The sequence below is a fragment of the Musa acuminata genome, chromosome BXJ1-3 (genome assembly GCF_036884655.1).
Source record: "Musa acuminata AAA Group cultivar baxijiao chromosome BXJ1-3, Cavendish_Baxijiao_AAA, whole genome shotgun sequence".
In the NCBI taxonomy this organism is placed as follows: domain Eukaryota; kingdom Viridiplantae; phylum Streptophyta; class Magnoliopsida; order Zingiberales; family Musaceae; genus Musa; species Musa acuminata.
This window is the reverse complement of record NC_088329.1, coordinates 6,145,533-6,164,787: the sequence shown is the minus strand read 5'-3', so window position 1 is coordinate 6,164,787 and position 19,255 is coordinate 6,145,533. Positions and strand designations below refer to the sequence as shown.

At 34.7% G+C, this 19,255-nt stretch overlaps 2 protein-coding genes across 3 annotated transcripts; both read right to left on the bottom strand.

The window, feature by feature from the left end:
- Positions 1-241: 241 nt before the first annotated feature.
- On the bottom strand, positions 242-10,362 carry LOC135618997 (4-alpha-glucanotransferase DPE2-like). Of its 2 annotated transcripts, none has more exons than XM_065120531.1 (22): positions 9,852-10,362; positions 9,652-9,775; positions 9,521-9,576; positions 9,268-9,395; positions 9,004-9,133; positions 8,670-8,866; positions 8,210-8,288; positions 8,041-8,079; positions 6,286-6,405; positions 6,024-6,125; positions 5,795-5,878; positions 5,415-5,657; positions 5,197-5,322; positions 4,949-5,020; positions 4,782-4,853; positions 2,434-2,553; positions 2,208-2,305; positions 1,817-1,976; positions 1,635-1,733; positions 1,086-1,283; positions 917-1,010; positions 242-647 (listed from the first exon to the last, which is right to left on the bottom strand). In XM_065120531.1, the coding sequence occupies exons 1-22, from the start codon at positions 10,203-10,205 to the stop codon at positions 463-465; spliced, it is 2,880 nt and encodes a 959-aa protein (XP_064976603.1). In that variant the 5' UTR covers positions 10,206-10,362; the 3' UTR covers positions 242-462. The 2 variants fall into 2 exon arrangements, with proteins under 2 accessions (XP_064976603.1, XP_064976594.1); XM_065120522.1 differs by having other exon boundaries at positions 4,949-5,023; positions 9,852-10,361.
- A 1,871-nt stretch (positions 10,363-12,233) lies between these two features.
- LOC135618987 (uncharacterized) lies at positions 12,234-15,592 on the bottom strand. The gene is made up of 3 exons (XM_065120513.1): positions 15,391-15,592; positions 14,083-14,382; positions 12,234-12,491 (listed from the first exon to the last, which is right to left on the bottom strand). The coding sequence occupies exons 1-3, from the start codon at positions 15,561-15,563 to the stop codon at positions 12,425-12,427; spliced, it is 540 nt and encodes a 179-aa protein (XP_064976585.1). The 5' UTR covers positions 15,564-15,592; the 3' UTR covers positions 12,234-12,424.
- Between the last annotated feature and the right edge of the window lie 3,663 nt (positions 15,593-19,255).

Below are 19,255 nucleotides of genomic sequence, written 5' to 3'. Positions count from 1 at the left end.
GTAATATTCATGGACCAAATCTAAAGGGAGCTTCATTATCCTATTATATTTTCCAATTATTCTTTGTTAACACAACTCAGGATTAATTAAACTAAAACTATTGACATCATGGTTTAAAATCTTTAGTAGTAAATATGTACTGGAATTAAATATTAACTAAATATTATCTTTTACAAAAAAACAGTTTTGAATTAATAAAATAAGAATATTTTAAATGGATATGCTTTTTGCACCCACAAAATAAGACAAAAAGAGAATTATGAATCATTATTTCTGGCTCATGTACAGAAATCAATAACAAGGATGAAGATAGCCTTGAAGTCTCATGGACATGAGGATTTTATTCTTCAGTAGTATACCCCACACAACTGACACTTACAATATGGCCAGATGATATTTAGAAACTAAAAGTTCTTCCTTGAAGGACAAGTATGGAATCAAAACAAGAATGTGGCTTCTCCTTCATGTGTTACCATTTATCTGGACAGCAGAAATCTTTTCCTGGACTTTCTCCATCAGCTTCTTTTCTGAGCTGGAAGCATTTGTTTCATTCACAGGATCTGATCTCCCACTACTAAGTACCATATCTTTAATGATTGTTTTGAGATCCTCATCAAGCATCAGTGAGTCTAAAGTGACATGTACACCTGTTCGCAACATAATAAAGATAAGGAAGGATGATAACCCCAGAAAAATGTCATGCACATGCAATACAAGGAAAAGAACATACTGAGTTGTATACCAATTAAGTTGAATAAAAGTCTAGAAGTCTAACCTGTTATTTATAACAATTATCATAGATCTTAAGAAATTTAAATAACTATTGCAAGTTCAACACTCAATTCTTTGTTTGATTTTGATAGGAACCAGTTTGAATTAAAATTGAACAAATAAGAATCTCTATGATGAAACTTACGATATCGCCAATAATGCTTCGGGTTTGTAGGATCATTGATTGTCTCCTCCACAGTTGGTCTTGTCGTGTATTCTTCTCTTAGTGCTAGCAAGTCCTACATTAGTAGCAAAATCACTGTTAGGAATATCTCACATGGTTTTTACTTCAAATATGGTTCACAATTAAGTACCTGAAGAGGGAAAATTGCCCACATCGATGGAGCTTGCATGTGTTGCTGAATGATGAAGTATGCTACTTCTGTGGTGCAACGAGGAGGCGGCATATCATTGCATCCAGCAACACTTTTATAATAACGACATCTTCTCTCTTCATCTTCCTCCCACCAAGCACGCATGGTGGAGCAGTCATGGCAAGATGGTGCACAGACCTGCACAACCAAAGTGGTTAAAACTCTAATTATGGTAACTCTTTTAAAAGACACACTGACTAGAGGATAGTCATTCACCTAACTGCAAACTATCAGGTTTAGCAGGTTATTCTCATTAATGTTTTGGTTCGAGTAACCTGATTGGGCTACTGATGGTTATCCAATAGTTGACAGGTGACAAATTTTTATGTAGCTGTTTTCAACAATAGCAACAAATTTTATGGCTCATGCTTTCTCTTTGGTAATGTTATCAAGAATTTACCAGATAAAACAAACGTGAAGAGAAATAAAAGCTAAGTAATGTTGTTGTCAATATTGCTTTGTAAAAATGGTAAAGATAAGGAACCTCACAGTCATATAGCTGTATTGAGATGGTATACCAAATTCCACGTCTGGTTCACTAGGCATTCTCTGAATGCGTAAACCAATTAAACCCAATTCTTGCATTACCTGGATAAGCCATGAAATGGGGAACATCATTAAAATTGTTGAGATTGAAAAGGTAAGATTAACTTGAAAGTAAAAGGACATACTGGATGAACACAAGAAGGAATGAGTCCAAGATCCTCCCCACATGCCAACATATCAGATGAGTTCAAAAGGACAGGTAGAGTCTTCATTGCATTCTGCCGCCAAAGGTTTTCTTGCCGGCAGAAATAGTAATCATAATATAATATTTTAAGAACATTTTTGCTGTAGCAAGGAAGTCTTGGTGAGACATAATATTACATATTAAAAATTCAAGGTATCAGGTGAACTCAATACCTACAGTAAGATAATTAGGAATTTCCTTAATTACAAGAGAGAATCATGAAAACCTAAGTTCTAAGAGTTAAGAAACTAAACATGATAGCCCTCAAATGCTGATATTTCCAAATCGATAGGCAAAGAACCCTATACCATTAACTAAAAGCATACAATTACCTGTGTTCATCTAAATTTTTAAAACTGGAAGTATCTTCAATATTGAAACGAGGATAAAATTTCCTTGGGTCTTCAGGATCCCTGATCAGTACTATATTCTGCAGAAACAAAAGTGAAATATTAATTTCCACACTATCTTCTGTAGAAGTTGACCAAAATCAGACACATTCTTGGTAGAGAGCAATGCAATTTACAATTATTTCTGGCTCTCAGTAACATATTCTACCTGTAGAATATCAAAAAGATCTTTCTTTATCTTGTCTTCTTTCTCCAACCACAATGATATTTCGGTCATTGATTTAAGTTTGGCTATAATCTTTCTCTCTGTGTTGCAGTCATCCTTGAACTGAAAATAATAAAGAAAATGTGAAATGAAACTTAAGAAGACGGAAAAACTTTGATAGAAGTGATTAGCCTTGGCTAGTCTCAATAAGTTTGGAACTTTGACCCAATTTACATGGTTACAAGCAAAATTGACTAGATTTATATAAAACTAAATGTTAGTATAACATATTTTATTATACTCTTGACTTCTTTTGCCCAATCAATGTTCATTCCGAGACATTAAATGGTTATGAAAATCTTATCTCTTAAAATTTCAAGCACTATAATTTCTAAACAGTGTAATACATATGATAGAATCACACCATCATACAGTCTCGACAATTACAGCATGAAACATGGAGTCTGTATATACATTAAATTTTCAAGTACTGAATAAACATATTTTATCACTGCAATATGGTTGATGTTAATCCAAGCATTATTGAGTTACAGCATGCATAAGTTCATGTATAAGATTTCAGAAAACTATAAACTCCAACATTTATAACTCCGGAGCATTTATATGTTAGTTTGCATGTGTGTGTGTGTGTGTGTGTGTATATATATATATATATATATATATATATATATATATATATATATATATATATATATATATATATATATATAGAGAGAGAGAGAGAGAGAGAGAGAGGAATAAATGTGGAATCCATCCTGGTGAATGCTGACTCAAAAGCTACATAACCCCTAAAATTTTCTTCCCTATGAATAATTAGACACTCCTACCATTCTTGTGACACTATAGGGGTCTAGCATCAACAGTCAAGGAAATGTTGGAATAAATATATATGCCTTAATTTGCTAATTTCTGATAACTTAGACTAAGCATTTCTGTACAGTGTTCCACAACTCCCTCAATCTAGGCTAGAGTGTATTCCATTAAGGCTACCTAATGCACATTGAATGGCTTCTTGTTGAATTGGTCTCACATCAAACCTCACTAGTGGATTGTGGGTTATATGTCATGTACTGAAAGTGGTATTATGAATTTAAGTGGGAAATTATAATACTATAGTAGTCCTACATCAAGAAATAAGAATGGTCTGAATTCATATAGAGAGAGCATGACTGCCCCACTACAAATTGACTTGTTATAGCACAAATTAATCCTCCCCAACTACATATAAAGCCCAAATCTCCTCGAGAAATCACAAGGTAAGCTTATGAGAAGAGAGTTGTTTTCCTCAAGTTTCTTAAATGCAAAATAATTCTTCAAACCAAGATTTTAAATCACAGTCTGGCACCGGTATCAATAATCTACTAGACCAATATAGTACCGATGTACCAGGCAATATACCTACTCAGTCAAACTGTACCAATAACCTTGACAGTTGACACTTGTTAGTCTAGCCACTTACACAATGTCCGTCAGGCCAAACTGATTCATAGCAGTGATTGATACAGGGTTACCCTAGTGCTCATTTCTTAAGGAGAGAATCACAAGTGGTGCAACCCATGTGCTCATGCATATGGCCTCTTGAACTGGGTTAAAAGGCCCTAAGAAATGCTCATGCATACAGTCAATAAGTTTTGAATGACATATACAGAGAAGATTTAGGATAAAGTTACAGTTTTGTACAACTTGGAGTGATTTAAAATGAACTGTTCAACCACATGCATAAACAGAAGTCGAGAATTTTGTGAATTGTGATGTCACTTTCTGCAGGTGTGTTTCTAAAACCACATTTATCTCAATATGAATTGTATAATTCATTTGAACTAAGAGCACAAAAGACTGCATAGAAGTTGTCAGGTTAATCTAGGGGTTGCACATTTTAGCAGTGTAGCTTATGATGTCAAGTTGTAAATAAGAGAATCTGATAAAACATGTTTGTCAATGGTGCAAAAGGGTTGCAGACATGTTTGTCAATGGTGCCTAGTGAGAGCCTTGAAGCTTTGAGAAGTATTCAAAAATTCAAGCTATTCATCTTTGTGAATTGAATGGGTAAAAAATGGAACACAAATGTACAGAGTTTTCTGGGTTTATATTAATGAGAAAGAGTTTACAAGACAATTAGCATGTACATATACAATAAGGGACATAAGATAAGGTACCAGTCACCAGTTAGCATGACCAAATACAAAGATGTTCAATGTTTCCACATTAAATATGGTCAGAAATATCATGATGTCAATAAAACTGATATTCCTTATCAGAAAACAAATCTGAAGCCAGGCTTGGTTTAGAACCAATAAAATACAGAAAAAAATTCACAACAATGACATTACCTCATAGCAGAGTTTTTGATATTCATTGAAAAAATTTGATGCAATTACAGTCCAAAGGGTTCCAAATTTTTCCTGCAATAAAGAATATCACATTACACTATAATATTATATAACAATGCAAGTGAGTATCAATAAGATGTTGCAAGGAAATCAAAGTAGATGGTAACCTGTAAAATATCTTGCCGAATATATGGTTGGCTCAAGCGATTGAAATCCCATATGCCTTCCCTCTCAAGCTCCTCCTATAAATTTTATGAGAAGTTTGCAAAAAAGGAACAAAATGTTATATGGAGATATTTGATGATAATTACAAAGATAAAAGTTAAAACTATGTCTGTAGTTATCTAAAAAACTTTCTAGTTGTATGGTAAACTATGTTACAGTTGCTCCTTAACTATGGACTGTACTGTAGTACCTGGCTCAAAGCGATAGATGGACGAAATTTTCCAACTAAACCAGTAACAGCATGATCCGGAAGTTCCCAGATTCTAAAGAAACCCAAGATATGATCAATCCTATAAGCTGTAAAATACTTTGCCATCTGTTAAACAAAGAAGCCAAATTATAAGGGAAGTTGAAAGAAAAAACCAGTTCGAATAGATGCCTAACTTTAAAACTGATACTCCGCGGCACCTGTGTTAGACGAGCTCGCCACCATGCATAGTTATCCTTTGACATTTCCTCCCAGTTATATGTGGGGAAGCCCCAATTTTGTCCATTTTTGTCAAAATAATCTGGAGGTGCTCCAGTCGATGTATTCATACGAAATAAGTTTGGATATACCCAAGTATCTACACTGTTTCTGTCAACACCTATTGGTAGATCTCCTTTCAAAACAACCTTTTTTTCCCTTGCATAATCTGCTGCTTCTGATAACTATCAAGAAGAGAAACTGATGAATTACAGAATGCAGTAGCAAAATGGCCAACACAATATCTGAATGAACAAATATATATACACACAAAAATCAAAATATATCCCTGAATTTAACAGAATAGGTCATCTGTTCTTACTTGCACATGTAGATGGAACTGAATATAATAGTGGAAGCATATAACATCATAGTGTAAGGCATCCTCTGAGACCAGTTTCTCAAGCTGAAAATTCGCAGTAAACAGATTAATCATATTCACTAACCTAGATGACATGCCACCAAATGATCTAAAATTCAGGACAAGTATGGTGTTTACAACAAGAAACATTTATGGAGCTTTCAAAGATCAGAAAGAAATTCTCAAGTACCTTCTCACTGGAAAAATGAGAAAAGCTGCCCCATTGAGTGTGATCTGAGGTCTCAAAAAAGTCTCTCAGAAAACAAAATGCTCCATATGGTTTCAACCAATTCTGTTCAAAAAAATTATAGCCATAAGGAACGAGTATATACATTGATCATCATCAATCTAAATCAAATGAAAAAACAAGATTTTAACAAATTGTGTTACAAATATAACAATTGCAGCATTACGAATACAAATTGTTGAGTAACACTATGTGAAATTCCTACCTCATTCTCCGAGAGGAAGTTTTTGAAAGAACTTGAATTAAGTATCTTAGATTTTTCTAGATTGAATAGTTTTTTTGCAATTGATAATTTAGCAGCCATTGTAGCCTCATAGTCAACATCCTGTATAAACAAGAAAGAAAAGCTTCAAATTAAACAGGAAAAATCTGAAGTTGCACACTAGATGTTTAAAGAGTCAAATCAAATAGTGAGGTGCAACTATGGCGGTTTGCTGAAAAGAATATTCAAGTTAAGCTTTCATGATTCTACCAATGTGGCTAACAACGATAGCAGTTCACTCTATAGCTCTAAAAATTTTTAAAAAGTCAAACTAACATGTCATATAAGGACTTCCCGAAGTATTTTGAGGAGCAAAAGCTTAGTTTAAAACATCTCTAGAACACGTCAACTAATTTGCTTAATTACCATGAAACTGTTGACTTTATTATTGTTGGCAATCAAAAGCCTCCTCAATTGTCAGCAAGACAAAGTACATTTTTGTCTGGTATAACACGTGAAGCAAATTTAAAAAGCCTATTTCTCCCACAGTTTACTAATTATTACAAAAGAATACAGATAACTGCAAGATTAATCTTCAACCATAATATTTGAACCCTCTAGAGATTGTCGAGTTTGTCCTTTTCTTAATACAATAAATTCAAAGATCTATGTTTGAAGAATTTTGTCTGAGTCTTCATATAAGTAAATGCAGTGAAAAGCCACCATCCTGTCTAGTTACTAACAATAAAGAATGAAGAAACAAAAAAATAGTACTTACATAAGCAAATTATATATTCCCTTCAAATATGCCCAAGGTTACTGGTGCACAAGTACAGGTTTTTCAGAGGCTATTATTGAACAGTGACTTTTTGAGGGATAAATATGCAAATAGGTGATTTTGCCAGGGTATTTAATTTATTGTAATTATGTCTCTTCTTTCCTGATATTGCTAAAAATATCCTTCATATATGTTCAGCCTCTGACTCACTTAAACACAGTTTTAAAAACTTTGATTTTGTATTTCTAAAATAATGTTTATTGTATTCAACTCTTAACCACCAAAATGATTTCACTAGCAAATTTCATACACCAATGGATCTAATTCTGAACATGACATGTTTAGTTCATCCATTAGGAATACAAGTCCTTGAACATGATCCTTAAAACAACCCTTCAGTGATTGAAATTTTGATAGTAACACTTCGTAACTAATTTGATGTATATACCTTTCATCATATCAAAGCATTATTGGAGATCCCTATTCTCTTAAAACAAACCATATTATATTTGAAGAAGCTTTGTCATAGCATTTTCTTTTATAAAATTAAACAAAACTATGTGAAATCCTTCTTGTTTTCTCTTTTATATAATGTTTCATTAACTCCTTCAATGATTTAATTTTGTACGTTAAGAATGTTCATTCCCCCTCTAGTATGGTTCATAAGGTTAAAGTTGCAACATTCTTTTCCTCTTGTGCTTATAGATTGGAGCTAAAATGCTTCTCCTCATGCTTAGTTGTTTCTATAAATTTAAAATTGCCACTCCGCTTATGGAAGCAAAGGAGTAAAAGTGTAGAACAATACGTAACATTTCCATCTTCCACAAATAACAAAAGAATAGACAATAGCATTTAAAATAATAATTCAAAATGAGATGAATTTGGATGCAAAACATATGTAATGGACAAAAGAACCCCATCCAATGAGCAAAAGCATTATTTTCTTTCGAGACAAAATAAATTAATATCAAACGTATTACCTTTTTATCAAGTTGTTCTTTTGCCCTTAAAATCTCTTCCTGCAATCAGATACAGCACATGAAAGATAAATAATGAAGAGATCGCCAACCATGTCCAAATACGAAGCAAACCACATTGGCATGAAACTTAAATTTCAATAAAATCAATAAAAAGGTTTCAAGAACAAACCTTAATATCTTCTGGAATGTTTTCTGAAAGTGCTTGAACTCTCAGATATAAGGGATGCAATGCGAATACAGAGAGAGAACTGCCAATTTCAGAATCTCAAGTATTATACAGAAGAGCAGTGCTGATTTACATAATATTAGTTGGTGAAAATATCAGCTGATGAGTATCTTTACTGTAGATAGCAAGTCCTAGGATTGAATCCCACGTTCATCTTAAATTAGTTACTAAAAAGATATATTTAGCGATTCTGCATCCACAAACTTTTTAATAGCATCTATATGCATAGGTACATGGCTAATAATGAATCTAGGACTATTGATTAAGAACCCGCATATAGGTTTCAGCATATGAACTATCAGAAGCTACATAGGTTGCAGCATGTGGTTGATACCTGTTCTTTGCTAAATGAAAGAAAAAAAAAAATCAACATAGCTGGCTTCAAGGAGAAATCCTTAAGTACCTGTACGGATATGAATCCCACCACATTCCATGAACTGAGGTATCGTTGACTGGAAGAAGCTGCACAAGGTGAAAGCCACATTCAACAGCCCAATCAACAAGTAACTTCAAATCTAGGAATTCTCCAACTCCAAGATCATCGCTTGACCTAACAGAGAACATTGGTATAGCAACTCCAGCACCCCTCCATGGAACTGCCTGCCTAAGTAAATGCCAATCATTAAGACTCTGTCAATTATATTCAGCATAACACATGATAAAATGGAGTTTCAACAACTAACAAATCAAATATTACTTAAAGGTTAGAAAATTTTGAATTAAAATCTAAACATTACCCGATAGGGACCATCAGCCAGTATAACATAGTTAGGAGGATGGCTCGATTGAAAGTCAACAGCTAACTCTCTGTTGGGACCAAGTTCAAGAGACGGATCCTTCATTTGGTGAACATGGCAATACTTATATGTGTGACTATGATTAGGGACAAAACAGAAAGTTCGCCAAGAAATAGACGATAAATAACATGGAAAACATCTGTTAAAAAGAAAAGTTCAAAAGTAATCATTAGAATCTCCAAGAAGAATGGGAAAAAAGGATATTTGAGTGGGAATTCATATTTTCTCAATACACATTCGGCTTTCCAAGTAAAATCTCCAGCATATCGTAGCTTTAGTCCATCATGCGGCCTCCATTTTCCTAGTTCGGAGGCACTTCCAATAACATGAACCTGCACAACTATCACTTTTCACAACTACAACTAGCTAGCAAAAGAGAATTAATTTAAGTTGATAAGCCTGACAAGTGCCTTTAGGAAAAAAAAAAAATTGGAAAAAAAGGCTGATGTAGACTTACTGATGCTCCATCTTTTACTTTTGGGCATCTAATCATAAATTGAACGATAATAGAATCTGCGGGAAGCAACTACAGCATCAGAAATGAAGCTTCTGAAATGAACTATTGCAAAGGAAATTGAGGAGGAATACCTTGCTGATCCAGGATTTTCTCCAATTCCTTAGAACTTTCATCGGCAGCTGGCAAGCTTTTCTTTCCACCACTAAAAATGACATCTTTGAATGCGCTTCTGACGAAAAGAGTTTCCGAAGCTTCCTGCACGGGGACGACATACAAGATGGATACACGGAAACCCCAACGCCGCAGCAAGAAAGATCAAATCAAACTGCACCTGCCAAAGATCACGGATCTCCACCACGGCTCCTTCCCGGACGCCATCAGGCAGGGTGAGGCGCCGCTTCTTCCCCGCTTCCGATCGCAAGACATTCCTACCGTCATCCACCACATAGTAACTGTACTCGCAACGGAACCCGACGGAGACGGCGACCTTCCCGCACCAAATCAGCTCGTCGCCCTCGTGCGACGGGCCGAGTGCCAGCCCCTGCTTCACGTTCCAGGATCCGAGCACCGGCTCGGAGCCGCAGACGAGGAGGCTCTGCCCCCACTGGGTGTAGTACGGCAGTCGGAAGACCAGGGTGACCGAGCTCAGGGACTTGATCCCGGGGAAGAGTCCCGACTTGAGCATGGCTTCCGGAATTGGATTGGGTAGGAGGGGAGGGGAGAGGAGAGGAGGAAGAGTGCAGTGGAGGCAGGGAAGTGACGGTGGTGACGGATTTGGTGTGCGCTTTATGGGAAGAGAAGGATCGAACGGGTGGTGGTGGCTCGTGATATGCCGTCGTTTCCCGTGATGTGGCGTGGCGAGGAGAATGTGATCGATCGAGAAGTTAATAATTAGTTTTATAATTATTAATGTCAATTAACATTTAATAGTAAAATAATAAAGATTGGTAAATATGAAACTTCTTTTTCAGTTGTTATATAATGTATGTATAAAATAATATCATTAATTAGATAAAATAGTAAGTAAATTTTTATTTATAGTTTCTTACAAATTATTCTCAGGTCTTTCCTATCCCTTCTTTTATGATTAATTATTCATGGTATTGTTATGTGTCACCTGTATATTAAGTATTTACCTCAATATATTTTTTTATTAATCATCTGTATAAATAATTGTTATGTGTCTCGGACGACTTCATAAGAGTGAGTGATACATAGTTTTATCCTTTTTAGAAGCATGTGAGCTCTAAAAAAAAAAGGAGATCTAACGGATTTATGAGTCTTTGTTTCCTATACTCTTTAACCAACGTGAAACTAAATAATTTTATCAGTGTTTCCTTCGGTAGGAAAGCCAATGATTTATAGCCAATGTGCACAGCTCCAAAAGATACCTCTGAGGGTAAGAAAGATGGACAGATTTATGAGCCCTTGATTCTCATATACCTTCGGGACTAAATCGATTCCCGAAAAATATCTAACTCCGGAAGAAAAGGCACGTGCACCGTGTAAAAGCATTGGACGGTGGAGGATGTTTCAACTTTTTCTTTGTTTTGTTTCGTTTTGATTTCATGTGTGAAGTGACGTTAGTGTTTTGGTCTGTTTTTTAAAGATAAAGTTGTCGGTTTGTGAAATCTAATCATATTTAAGTTTAAAGAAAAAAAATAACCAAAAATTCTGCATGTTTTCCTTACGAAAATATCACTAGAGTTTTGTATCCGATATCACCATCGAACTTTTTCTTTGTTTTATTTCGTTTTTTTTCTAAAAATAAAGTTGTTTGTTTGTGAAATATAATCAATATATATATATATATATATCACCATCCAAAGAGATTTTGTATTCTTATTTTCTTGTGATTTTTGTTGGCACTTTATATTTTGTTGATCGTATTTATATATTTTTTTCAATCAAGTTTAAAAATTAATTAAAATTTATTATAGTATTAAGTCATCTTTTTGTTATTAAGATCCTATTATTAGAAAAATATTTTTTTAGTTGGATTGATATCCAAAAAAAAATCTAATAACTTTTTTCCTACGAAGATCACTCCATATGTATAAACATTTACATATCTTTCAAATTTTTAAAACTTCAATTTCTAAACCATTAAGAAATGCTATGATTTTTTTTTCTTCCAAATCAAGGACATAATTGCTCAAAATAAAAGTTGATTGTCATCTCAATTTTCAAGATCCTTGATTTTTCACCCATAAATATATATATATATATATATATATATATATATATATATATATATATAAACAGGAAAAGAAGCCTTGAGAACGTCAATTTTACCTAATATTTGGACAGTGAACGCAGTTGTCTGCCTTCATCTGCGATGGAAAAGGGCAATTACTGTCACATTCTTTCTACAGCAGCTCATTATTTTTAGTTTACGTGATGATTGTCGTATTCCGATGTTACTGTAAAGTGCATAAAAGATATTAGACTATGTCAATATATAATATTTAAATGCCTAAAAAAATGGCGTAAAAATCGCCAAAGGAACAATACGAAGATTATTGACCCCACTTGGCACGTTAGACTGCATGTTGACCGCGGGCTGACGTGCTCGAGTTTATTCGCACGAACTGCGTCCGCTTCGCGTGCGTTGGTAGAATCGCTCGGTCGGTGATGAATTGGGACGGCGGCTTGCACGCGCGACCATGTGAACATCGTGCGACAAGCCATGGATTGAACCCGGTGCTCGGTATATCCATCAAACGTCACAGATATCATCATGTCATTTGCAGTCTACATGAAGAGAGAAAAGAAAGGTCAGTTCAGTCTACAAGAAGGTCACAACTATGATGCCGGATCCTGTGGCTACAGTGAAGTGAAGTACACGTCCATGAAACATATGCTCCTCGCAAGATGATCACAAGCAAAATGGTGTTTGACGGGCTACCGAGATGACTCTCCACGCTTGCTGACGAATAACTTTCCGACATCTTCAGTAACCACATTGCTCCTGACAAGGCCAAAAACAAAGTTCAATTTGATTATGATATTACTGCCAAGGCAATTAAATGTGATAAGAATGACCGAAAACCAACACTATAGTGCTTTAAACACAGGAAAGAGCTAACCATCAGCCACAGCAAAATATACAAGAGAAGTGAGATGTTAATGGCTGAGAGACCAAGAAAACATGAATTCAAATATCGAGGTGATAATACTGACATCTCAACTAAATTTGTATATGCTCTCTGGTGATATACAGCAGCAGCATATCATACCATCGCACTTCAACCAATCAGTCACCACACAGATAATGACATCAAACATCAACTAATCTGTCAAATTTTCTCTTATCCAAAGCAAGTCATTTATGCAGTTTATTGAACACTTATAACACATGCATATCGGTAATGGAGATAACATCATTGACTTGAATGTTAAAAATCTTAACTCAGAAATAATGCCTTGTCAAAATTTGAGCAGTTTAAATAAATTTGCAAACAAACTAAGCTACTTGAAGTTTTGCTATATAAATCTTAATGGAAAGGGGCTACTTGTCAATTTGACTAATATAGAAGAAACTGATGTTAGATGTAGCAGCAAGAGTAAAAATATAATATGTATGTTCATTCATTATGCTGAAAAACCATGCGAAGAAACTCTCCTTCCCTCGCTATGACTAAAATATTAACTACCAGATGATAACACCTGATAATATTACAGATTGGTGTGTGTGTGTTGAACAAGCAACTGTCCAAGAGAACTATGTGAGGAAGAAAGGGGCCGACTCGTAATTAAACAAGCATTTCCAAGCATCAAACTTCATGGCTTCTGATATAGTTTTTAATCTTTCTACTCGGTCATCATCCTAGTTGGTGGAACATGGATGCTCTAAATGTGTGCCTTACTCGTATCAGATATGTTTCTGGTGGATATGTCTAATTACAGTGTGGGATGCTTCACCGAAGTGACAGATTCCTAAAATAATTATTAAACTTTTAGATATTTGGTAATAAACGAGAAGCACTTTCTGCCTAAAAGCTAGGCAGAAACCTAGAGAATGAAATGCTTGAAACAACATACCACTATATTAATAGTATTAAGAACCTTCCATGAGATAATATTAATGAACTTTATTGATATTTCATATACAAATACCGATAACAAAGAATTACAATGTTAAGCACTAGTGAGTTGCAAACTTACAAATGTTAAAGGCATGTAGTTATATAACATCCACATCCTCCGAAAATAATCCTTCCTTGTATATATGCATTTTACCATTCACGTGCACTAGGTGCTATGCGGATCATTGTTATCCATGTGCACCCAAGCACTAACACCACAAAGACTGAAGCCCCAACCTCTTGACTCAACCAGGAAGCAAGAAACTAAAAAGTTTAATGCAATTTAATGTGATTTGTAGTCACGGATAATGGAAGCACACCCTTTAATCAGATAACATGGAAATTCTTGCTTATCTCATCCAAAATAACCAGTAAACAATCATCACACACCAGTAGTTAGTGTATATAATAGCATGGAGATTCTTCCGGATTGAACAGAAGCTAACCAACTTCCTTTAGTTTTTATTCCCTTACCTCCCACTGAGCTGTGGTGGAACTAACAAGCCACCCATTGTGTTGGGAACATTTCTTGAATGTGTTGATTGTCCTCTGGGATGTTTACTAGATGGTTGAGGAAAGGTAGAACCATTTGACTCTCTCTTCCTTGATGCTCTTTCTGCAATTGCAGCGGCAACTCTAGAGGAGTGATCACCAACCATGTGGTTTGACTCATAGGACGGTGCTGCAAGTAGAACTGATACATCTGGAAGTCCTTCCAATGATGGTGGCGGCAAGGAGATTATAGTTGAAGGTTGATCTGTCACTATGGAGTTTCTGGAGATACATTCAAAAGAATAAAAAAAAAAAGTAATGGAGGTTAGAAAGCAGTAAATAAATAATATAATACTACAAATTCAGATGCTCCTATTGCTAGCAAAATAGAGACCCTCTTACAAGGAGAATCTTTGTAAGCTAAGGTAAGCCCATAACTGAGTTCATAAATTGTTACAGTTGTAGCACTTGCAGATATTCATTTACTCTAGATAGACAATCAACAATCGAGAAGCTACATGGGGAAATGTGAAGTATGACAAAATGCTGAAAACTCCATCTGTCTAATCAAATGATTTGTAGAAATAATTCCTCTCAATAACTTTTACAAGAACCCTTCAATTTTGTTTTTTATGCATATAACAAACATTACCCAAATCTCTAATCTTTCTTTCCACTATTGCAACAAGCAAATGTATGCTATTTTCTACAAATAAATTAACATGTCACTTCAAATGATGATAATAAAAAAGACAACCATATCGAAAATTACGGCAGAATTCCAACATAATATCTGCATGCTCAAATGCTTAATGATTTGCTCAAAAGCATGCTTTTTCCTCTTCTTTATCATCTTTCTGCATTGTGCCGTAGAGCTCACTGTATAATTCCGGTCGCCCTTATGCAGAGTTAAAGAAAATTATATGTCTTATTTACAATATCGCGCTTTCTATGCTCAAAGGTTCTTCTTGCTGCCCTTGGTGACGTATTACAACTAATTTGGAACCCTAAGGCACAAAACCCCAAAGAAGAATCCACAACTAAAAAGTACCATCCTTTACAGTTGTTCTCCCAAATCAAGATGAGTCTATCAAGAAGCACACTCTCATGAAATATGGCCAGCTGAAAAGTACGACCCTTGAAATTTTGCGTAGTTACGATGACCGAGTATGCCGAAGTATATCACACCACCACTCACTAATTTTGGTTGTTTTTGAACAGGAGAATAGAAAGGATCAAAACCCCTTAACAAAACAAAGAAACAATGGAGAGGAAGGAATAAAAGATTACTGATTTCGGCGATTGGGAGGTAGAACCGAAGAAGGCGGCAGCGGCGACGACGGAGGAGGAGAAGCGAGCGAAGGAGCAGCAGATTCGATTTGCTTCTTGCCCTTATCTTCTTCAATTCCGTGCAAATCGATCTCTTCTTCTTCATCCGAAGAGGCGTAATCCACCAGCGACATCTCCCCCCTTCCCTCCTCCGACACAAGAGTGCTTTATTTTTCGTAATTATTATTATCATTTATTAGGTGCTTAATACTACGCGGATGCTTGAGAGTTGGATCTTCCACTATCGGATCCGAGCCCGTTCAAAGATGCGTTGTTTTCTCCACAGAGGATGCTCCGCAACTATCGGATCCGAACCCGTTCGGAGATGGGTCCAATTGCGACGTTGTTTTCATCGCACGAACGCGTCCCCATAAAACCTTCCCCAAAACCATCCTTCTCTCACGAACCGGACCCGTGGGGCCGACTGAAGAGGTCCGTACGGACATTGGAGAGTTCCAACCTAATCACACGTAAAAATATATGTGATGATGAAGAAGAAGAACAAAGAAAAAAGAGAAATAAAATAAATTGAATTCTTGATGGAAATCGATTTGTTAGTAAACAGTTCCTTATAATTATTCCTTTGATCGAGTTCTAAACACGTTTTGTAAGACCATCCGACAAGCTTTGTACACATTTGGTCTCAAAAGGTAAAGATTTTGTTTCTTATCAACAATAAGATGATAGATTTAATGACTAAAGTGATTTTGACATCGATTACGTCACAATTAGTCAATTATCATAAATCGTCTATTTTTTATTATATAAGAAAAGACACTGAATTATCACATTCTAATTTATTATTCTTTTAACCAATAGAATGTATAAAATCAAAATAAAAGAAGAAAAAAAAATGTATGCATTGTCACATTTACATAAATCATATATCGGATTTGGGTGATTGATAACTTGATTCGATCCAATTCTAACTTATATTTAGAAGTGATGATTTTCTCCGAGTTATAGTTTTTGAGATAGCATTAAATTCTTTATATCTCTCCTGTATCACACGGAACCCTATATCGAAAAGAAATTATCGACTAGACATCTTCGTTGCTCGAAGTGTTTCTAAAAATATAAAAATAATTGATATATTTTTTTTAGAGCTGAAGTGTTTCTAATCGTTTACGATTATGAAAAATATTCTTCAAATATAATATTTTTTAGAACATATAATCGGTAGTTGAAAGTGAATATTTCCCATCATAATATCATTATATCCCAAATTATATGGTAGTGTTGTTTTAGTCATTGTGGCAAAAGAATGCTTCATTTTATGTGTGTGATTGGGCTAAAAAAGATTTGGCAAAAACCTCTCCAACCCAAAATTCAATAGCTTGTAAGTATCATGGGCCCATTTTCACCCAATCATTAGCGTCTTCTAACATGAGTTTCTTTCTTTTTCTTTGATTATTCTGTTTTACATAAAGAAGTTTAAAATTCATAAATTGAGAAAAATAGTTCTTTGAGGAATTCTTGAATCTTAATATTTATACGTAAGTCATAGTCTTTCATATGGAATTAAGAAAATTTTACAAAGGAACTACATTAATTGTTTTCAATAACAAATTTGAAGAAAGCGCACGAACAATAGCAAGTTCTAAACTATGTTTGTAGAAGTGTTTGTGTTCATAATTCTCTACGATACAGTAATGTTGTTTTTGGTCCCCAAATCAATATGAATTTGAGAGTTAAATAAATGTATGGTTACAATTTTGAGAAACAAGCATTACAGTTGGAGATGAGTTTGCAAGTGAAATAAGGAAGTGTTGGTAAAGCATTTATGACAAAAATGAGAGTTTAAACACTAAATTTATAGTGAACTATCGTTAATGTTATATTTAAACTGATCTAAACTCTTAGAGAGACATTTAGGATATTGATCCTTGATTTTTGATTTTATAGAGTGAAAATTTTAACTTCGGATCCTCGACTTGATGTTCCTATAGAGATAAAGATGTGTACGACAAGATTACTCTGATGATTAAGTTAGTCAAGAAATAAATAAGAGAGAATATTTAAAGCATATGATTCGAGATAATATTCTTTTGATTATATTTGATTTTGAGAATATTTTTGATAGGAATTGATGTTGGCTTATTTGGACAAGACTCGATTGACTACTTATCATGCGTCGGGTTTCGATTAATAAAAAATATTTTGTAGATTTAATTTTCATGTATACCTTTTTTTTTTGTTATTTGATTGGACCAATCTATTCCATTTCAATAAACTTGAAATCATTAGGGATAAGATTATACTAAATGGATAATATTAAGTCCATGTAGTTTATATATAGCCAAATTATATCATAAAATAGCCAAATTATATCATCATATTTATATCTAACACTAAAAAATAGGATGCCTCTAAACGTGAAATTAGATTCTCAACAACTATTTTCCATTCCATGGATCATCAAAAGTACTTTGTTCAATATGGCTAATCGGTCTTTCTCATTTCTTATCATATGATCGAATAAAGTGATTTTTTCCAATTATATTAGACCGACATCAGATGATCCAATCAAAGATTTGATGAACCTTTCTTTACACCACTGTTGTTGGATCCTCGTGTGACCGGGAATAGGTTCCGATGAGAAGAAGAGGATAAGAAGGAACAAAGGAGTAGCAAAGTCGTTTCGACATCTTATGTCTTCTCCGAATCGTCCTCAGTCAGATCTATCAGCACTGCATATCAGCAACAAACACGCAGAATGGATAATTCACATGGGAATTAAATCGTGTGTGGGGTGGGGAGGTGAGAGCAACTTCGAGACAACACAATCTTTCCCACCACATCACTGCGATTCTCCCGTACGTGTGCTCTTCGTCCTCACCGCTGTTGCAGACGATGGCTACCACCACCCATCTTTGGAACTCGCCGGTGGAAGAAAGAGGCTCCCAAGAGTAGTCTATTTGTTGTCATATTTCGTTCATCGAAGGCATTGGGTTATATGAATGGATCAGCTTCAATCTTGTTTCTGTCTGGTCTACACTAATATAATTGCTCCTTTCCTAATTAATATCTTCAAATTTAAAATTATTATTCATCTAATTTAATACTCTTTAACGATTACATGATGTGATTGAAAGAATAAAAAATATAAAAATTAATATGATGTTAGATTTATGTAAGATATACTATAAATCTCTATTGATCCAATAATCATAATGGTCCTTTACACGAGTCTAATTCTCGTTACGGATCGATATCTTTGTGATTCTCGGATTAGAGGACGATGTTTATTGATAGCTTAACGTATCGTTTTCATTTGGACGAGTATTAGATTTTTGTGATTTTTGTCCTTTAGACGAGTCTAATTAGATCGATATCTTTGTGATTCTCGGATTAGAGGACGATATTTATTGATAGCTTAACGTGTCGTTTTCATTTGGCTAGTATTATTGACCGAATAATCTATTACATTGAAGGTTTAATTCAAGGCATTAAGGTTATCGAAGGATTTAGAATCATGTGATTAAGCTTAATTTCAATCAAAATGAATGATCCGAAGATTATTGTTGTTAGGAAATAAAGAGAAGCCAAGAAAAAAAATCCTCTTTTCTTTTTCACGGTGTTACATATAATGAGTGATGCACGGAGGACATGACTTCCTTGACATGCTTTCCAGCGGATGCATCATATGCACATAACACATGAATTGTAAGTCACATCAATCAGTGGAAATCATGAATCCTGTGTGTGTGTGTGTGTGGGTGCCACAGTAACTTGCTGTGTCTTAATCTCATGCGACGACATCACATCAAACAAAGCATTTCTTCTTTCTTGTTTATTTATTTATTTATTTGTTATCAAAGTGCAT